Source organism: Oncorhynchus masou, chromosome 9, assembly GCF_036934945.1.
Source record: "Oncorhynchus masou masou isolate Uvic2021 chromosome 9, UVic_Omas_1.1, whole genome shotgun sequence".
Taxonomy (NCBI): domain Eukaryota; kingdom Metazoa; phylum Chordata; class Actinopteri; order Salmoniformes; family Salmonidae; genus Oncorhynchus; species Oncorhynchus masou.
The window spans coordinates 38,275,238-38,282,251 of NC_088220.1; the positions used below are offsets into that span (position 1 = coordinate 38,275,238).

A 7,014-nucleotide genomic window follows, 5' to 3' on the forward strand; every position below is an offset into this window, starting at 1 on the left:
TAAATTGGAGCGACTTAGAAAGCACGGTTTAATCAAAGGCTTTTCTTTACAGAAAGACAGCAATACTCTAATCACATTTGATTATCTGTGGGTAATAACAATATTTTCCACTTATTGTAATGAAAACAAATGAACTCATGTCCCATATCATCCACAAACAAACATAGGGGTTTCATCGATTTCTGGCTTTATCAATATTGAAATGACTGTTGCACTCCACCATGACATTGATAAAACAGTCCAGTGCCCCCAAGGGGCCCATATTTTGGTCTAACTGAAAGCTCTGAATCATACCCAACAGTATAAGAAAAACAATGTGACATATCCAAAATGTACCCCCCAAAAAACATCCAGTGTGAACAATGTTGAAGAGTTGCAAAAGCAACTGGGCTATTAATGATTGCTGTCACAGGGAATGCTGAGTGCATTCAAAGGTCAGTAAATAAAAGCCAACCATTCACACATTATTCATCAAAGATTGGTGTACAAAAACAAATTTACAGCTGAGCAGTATAAAATGATGCAACGCCTGTTCTCCATAAGTCAAGTTCAAAAGAGCCAAGCTCAGGCATCGCACCGATTTGCTTCCTGCCGCTATTGACACGCAAACAAAGATTGATCCGACGCAAACAGTTTGTCATCATCTCCCACCTGGATGATAGAAAAAGGCATATCAACACCACAAAAACATGAAATGCAAAGCAGCTTTACAACTTGTCTATTCACGTTAATTTAGATTCCTTTTCTAGGATTTGGCCTTACCCCTGAATCCTCGTCCACCGCCACCTCCTCTACCTCTGAATCCCCCTCCTCGACCACCACCAAAACCACCTCTGCCAAATCCACCACGGTCACCACCCCCTCTGCCACCACGGAATCCACCTGGGAGGGCAAAAATATTTTAAGGGGTATAAAAATGTATTAACATTCCCACCCCCTTTTATTCACAAGAAAAACAGCCATGGGGCCTGAGCTGTTGACATTTTGCTCTTACCTCCACGGGGACCTCCTCTTCCACCTCGACCTCCTCTGCCTCCCCTTGGGGGACCCTTCTCACCCGGGGGCCTGGGAAGGAACCTCTGGAGTGGTAGGAGTTTCATTGGGTCTACATAGAACTGCGGACCAGAATATAATGAGTTACGGAATACATGCCATAGCTATGCTTATGCAATAGATGGATTAGCTGACAAAGTCACAGAAATGTACACGCTTCCATGGGACAGTCGTCAGCGTTACGTGATTCTGGATGCTAGCAGGAATGACAAGAAACTACCCTGTGGGGAATCATAAGTGTTTTGTTTCAGCTTGTTCTTGACACTGTCTTATTTCGAGTTATTGTAACCATATTTCATGTAAACGCTAACATAACATAACTTAAATTTGACTAACTAGCTCAGAAACAACTACATATATGAGACATGGGTTCATTGTGCAAATATATTTGTTTTCAATAAACATCGGACGAAATTTGGCTTACATGTTGTCAAAAGTCTAAGCCAACCTCTGTTTTGCCCCATAGTGGCACACGTGTCGGTTGTTGCTAAACAATCAACTAATTGACCAAATTTATGGTCAATCCGAAAGAGGGTCCACGAGAAAATGGAAGTACACGTCGGCTGTGTGGAGGTGCCACGCAGCGCTCAGTGAACCTCCATAAAATGGCCTTTACGTACGATTTATAGATGATTGGTTGACAGACGAGCGGGGGTAGGTTCTGATATCTTGTATTCTCTGTTAACACCAGTTCAACCATGAAAGCCCTTTTAATTACCATCAGCTCTGTTACATGTAATACACTGATATTGCTTACCTTCTGTAGTTTCTTGAATGAGGATGCCTTCATATTATCTGAGAGTTTAACAGAGAAATACTGTTTCTTCAGGTTAAGGGGCAAACCAGTGTCACAAATGACATGAAACTCATTGTTAACTAGTAGAAACAGAATTCAAGCATACAAGTTTTACAGTGTTATTAATGAGATCAAGAAAATTAAACATGTTCCCAAACACTTCACAGATGACTTTGGTTAGACAAAGAAAGATTGAAAGGATACAAAGTCACGTAGTTGGCCGAAGATTTCGTCCACTTTCCCGATTTGCTCCTTGTTTTCCAAGTACACGGGTGCATTGAAGTAGGGAACTTTGTTCTCCTCAGTTACACACTTGCACACAATTTCATCCTCACAGGGGTGCATGAATTCTCCTAATGCTGCAGAGACAAGAGCAAGGACATCTCGTCAGTACAGGAAAAAAATAATAAACTGGGAACAGTATGTGAAAGTACAAATGTTACAATGCCAGGCAGACTATATGTACATTCCAGTGGTGTAAATTCAAGATGCAAAGCATTAACAATTCCCTTTCCATCACTGGAATGCGATATGGGTGCATCACATGGCGGTCTCCATCTTACCAACCACATATTCTGGAGGGCCATAGTCTTGGAAGCCCCCTCGACCTCCTCGTCCACCACCTCGGAAACCGCCGCCGCCACCTCGACCCCCATATCCTCCTCCACCACCACCGTATCCTCCTCCACCACCACCGTATCCTCCTCCACCACCACGGTTGAATCCGCCACCACGGCCCCCTCTTCCACCTCCTCCTCGGAAGGACATGTTGTAGTGTACCTGAGAGAGTTGGGAGGACGGGAGATAAGATTAAGTTGCATAGATACAATTCAAAGCAATTCACTTTCAAATACTAGACATGGTCTTCAAACATTGTCGGTGACGTTAGTGGATGTTTCCAAATGCTTTGCTGGCTAAATACCACGATAAAACTAGCTAGCTAGCCAACGAACAGTAACATGATTAACTAATGACTTGATCAATGCATGATTTCACGTTTATGAACTATATCAGTACAGCTACTTCCAAGTGATCAATTGAACAAGCTAGCTAGCCAGCTCAACTACTTACTTTCAACATATCAAAAGACTACAGTATCACGATATGCTTTGCTGAGCACATTATGGTCGCGGTGTGCAACTTATGAAATACACATATATATTTGATTGACATACCTTAGCACCACAAATAAGCTCAGCTGATGGAGGGGTGAAGTGTGCCAGACACAAGTTCTACGCGACGAAAACACATGTGCTTTCAGGTGGTGCCGTAAAGTGAGAACTATAGAGATTGATAGAAGTCTCTTCAGGGATATTTAAATAATAAAGGGCCGCGGAGGTGTGGTATATAGGCCAAAATACCACGGCTAAGGGCTGTTATTCGCACGACCCAACGTGGAGTTGCTGGATACAGCCCCTTGGCCGTGATATATTGGCCATATACCACAACCACCCCGAGGTGTCTTATTGCTATTATAAACTGGTTACCAACATAATTAGAACAGTAAACAAGTAATGTTGCATACTACCTGTGGAATATAGTCTAATTGACCACCGCTTTCAACCAATCAGCACCCAGGACTCCAACTACCTGGTTTAAAAAAACATTTTAGCATGGGCATTGCCATTGAGGGCTTCCACAATGTTAAAGAGGGCTGGGATTCCTATGAGTTGAGACCAATCAGCCAATGAAGAAGAAAATTGACTACTTTAAAATTGAGATAGCCTCAATGTTGCTGCCCCTAGTGGTTAGAGCATTGGGCCAGTAACCGGAAGGTTGCTGAATCGAATCCACGAGCTGACAAGATAAAAATCTGTCTTTATGCCCCTGAGAAAAGGCAGTTAACCCACTGTTCCCCGGGCGCCAAAGATGTGGCTGTCGATTAAGGCAGCCCCAGCACCTCTCTGATTCAGAGGGGCTGGGTTAAATGCGGAAGTCATATTTCAGTTGAAGGCATTCAGTTGTACAACTGACTAGGTATCCCCCTATCCTTTTCCCAGTAATGTCACAGACGCTATAATGGCACAGATACAAAGATGAGTTGTCTATCTATCTCTATGGTGAGAACTGACGAGAAGTCCGGATTGTCGTAAAACTCAGACTGTCGTTCATTCACGACATCCTGTGAAGAACACTAGGGGAAGATCTCAATTGCATAACCGCGCGTCCTCTCCTCGTGTCTTTCTCAAAATTCATTGGAGGAGAGGTTAGTGGGGCGGGACCTCTGACATTCTCATCCAATTAGGTTTTAGAAGGAGGCGCGCAGAGAAGAAAGAAGGCGCGAGGAGGAAACAATTGAGATTATCCCCTACCTGAGAACGCCACACGCACAATCGCTTTGACAACGCTGGAAGGTCTGGACCTGCTACCAAGTCAACAGTAATACTTTTGAGAGCAGGCACATGTTTTCTTTACATATTCTTTAGAGAAGGCTAATTTAATTAAGTCTGTATAAGAATAATGTTTTTTTTAAATACTAATTTGTTTAAAACTGCAATTGTGTGCCCCCTTTGCATTACGTAGCTCTGGTCCAGGATGTTACCTGAGACCAATGATATGTATTGTAGCGACCCGCACAGACAGCGGTGTGTTTTGTGTTAGGCTATTAGTGGATTGTGTTGTACTTACCAGTGTTCGCGGGGTTCATCATGCCAATCAACCTGCTATCTGCCAATCACGGGAATGCCTGGAATGTTCTAATGCTGGGTATCCTGGTGGTTGGCTGACTGGCATGGAGGGGAGTTGGGCAGGGGGAGGGAGCATTGGAAGTTAAGACCAGGTTTAGCCATTTTCTTTCTCTTATGTTTGGCCTTCACAAGAGGTCACGGTTGGCTTGTGGGGTACCTTTCATTTATTTGGGGTAGGCTACGGCCAAACAGTAGCCTGTGTAAAGTTGAGTTAATAAACCGTCAATTCGTAAACTCAAACCTCTGTCTGGACAATTGTTCCTTTTATGATCTAGTCAGGTCATTACAGTATTAACCCTAGATAACTGACAGTGGCGCTGTTTTGAAGCCACAAGAAAATTGTTGAAGCTATAGAAATGCATTTTTAAATTTGACAAGTATATTCCATTACAGGCACCTTACAGCTGGAATCCTTCACGGTGAAACTGCCACATCCGTTTGCAATATTACAACAACAAAGCTGTACACTGCAAACAACTAACACTGTCACCCAAAGGCAAAGGGTGGCTACTTTGAAGAATATAAAATATATATTTTTTGGGTAACTATATGATTCCATTTGTTATTTCATAGTTTTGATGTCTTCACTATTATTCTACAATGTATATATTTTTTTTGTAAAAATAAAGAAAAACCCTTGAATGAGTAGGTATGTCCAAACTTTTGACTGGTACCGTCTCAAACCGTCTCAGTTCTGGAATGTCTTCCTTTTTCTTCCTGAGAGCTGCCTGGAGAGGTGTAAGGATGCCTTCGGGTGTCTGTGTCGTAGGCTGGACAGAGGTAGGGTAGATATCTCTAGTCCCTGAAGACCTCTTGGTGGTCTTGGAAGTGGACACACTTTGGAAGTGAGTTGACAATATGAGACATATTAAAGCCAGACTAAGTGCAGCTGATCTAAACATTGTTTGTGCCATAACAGTGAAAAGTGAATTGTCATAAGCTAACAATAACGATCTTGACTGTGCATGTCATCTGTAATGTCATGTTATCATGCTGTTTTGTACCCCTTATGATGAAGGGTTCAGGTGTAGTGTTACCAATGCACTTCATATGTCTATATGAAATATATGACCAAACAATGAACAAATACACATGCACATGGTGTCATTTTCCAACAGGGTGGAAGAGTGGAGAGTGTCCCCAAACTCGTTGGGGAGTACATGAACAAGAAACTTAAGCTGGATGTGTTTGTGACCCACACTCTGACCCTGGATCGGATCAATGAGGCTTTGGACCTCCTGAACGGTGGGAAGAGGTGAGAGCTCTCAGTGTGTGTGTGTGTGGAAACTAGACAGCTGAGTTCTGTCCAATATAGTGCCGTGAAAGACCTAAAGCCAATGAGATGTTCTGGCAGGACCTTAAGTGAGCAGTTTATGCTCGAAAACCCACAACTGTCGCTGAAGCAGTTCTGCATGGAAGAGTGGGCCGAAATTCCTCCACAGCGATGTGAGAGACTGATCAACAACTACAGGAAGCGTTTGGTTGCAGTCATTGCAGCTAAAGGTGGCAAAACCAGTGACTGAGTATAAGGGGGCAATTACTTTTTCACACAGGAGCATTGGGTGTTGCATAACTTAGATACTTCATTAATTTATTTAATAAACAATCTCTTTATTATTTGATCACTCAGGTTCCCTTGACCTAATATTAGGTTTTGGTTGAAGATCTGATAACATTCAGTGTCCAAAATATGCAAAAATAGAGAATCAGAAAAGGGGCAAATACTTTTTCAGAGCACTACTTAACATTGGATAATTACATCACAGCATTAGAGTTGGAGTTGTAGAGTAGGATTACATACAAATAGTTCAAGCTCATATGATGTCTTCGTGTCGTCGTCCCTTAATTGTTAGCTAAACTATGTGATAGTTTGTAATTGTCTCAAATAAATGCTCTTTAGCTCACCTATGGGTTTTTGATCTTTCTCCTATCCCCCTCTAGCATTCAAACTATTATCAATATGTGATACTGACTGGCCTGAACCAGCTCGATGAAGATTAAGTTTATAGGTCGATTATTATCCTCCTGACCATGGACTTCAGATAAGCCATACACTTGTTCAGCGAAATACCTTATAAACTACCTTCTACTTCTTTCCTAGGTTACCACTTGACCAAAGATTTTAATTACCTCTGCAAAGTGCACGCAAATTTAGGAAATGCCCAATACCAACCTCATTTTATTTCTGTAATTTCACTGTAATAGGATATTTTCTATGCACAGCAGATGTTTATGTTGCCCTGCATTGAATACATCTACCAGTAGATGGCAGACACACCCCACAGAAAGCCTCTGACACCATCCTCATGCACAGAATGAATCAAATACTGAGGGATATAGTAGACCCGACTGCTTAAGCCTCAGTGTTGAGATGTGCAGTATTGTCACTGTTAGGGACTTCATTAATTGTGACAATCAATGTTTTTAATTCGTCGTGGAAAGTATGAGCTATTAATTGAGACAAAAGCTATTAACTTA

The 7,014-nt window shown here is 42.2% G+C and overlaps 1 protein-coding gene across 1 annotated transcript; it reads right to left on the reverse strand.

Annotated features, from left to right (window-relative positions):
- Positions 1 to 3,130, reverse strand: LOC135545974 (H/ACA ribonucleoprotein complex subunit 1-like). The gene is made up of 7 exons (XM_064973995.1): positions 3,025 to 3,130; positions 2,413 to 2,629; positions 2,054 to 2,208; positions 1,811 to 1,870; positions 995 to 1,115; positions 763 to 882; positions 1 to 651 (listed from the first exon to the last, which is right to left on the reverse strand). Exons 2-7 carry the CDS (start codon positions 2,615 to 2,617, stop codon positions 641 to 643), a joined length of 672 nt encoding a protein of 223 aa, XP_064830067.1. The 5' UTR covers positions 2,618 to 2,629; positions 3,025 to 3,130; the 3' UTR covers positions 1 to 640.
- Positions 3,131 to 7,014: the final 3,884 nt, after the last annotated feature.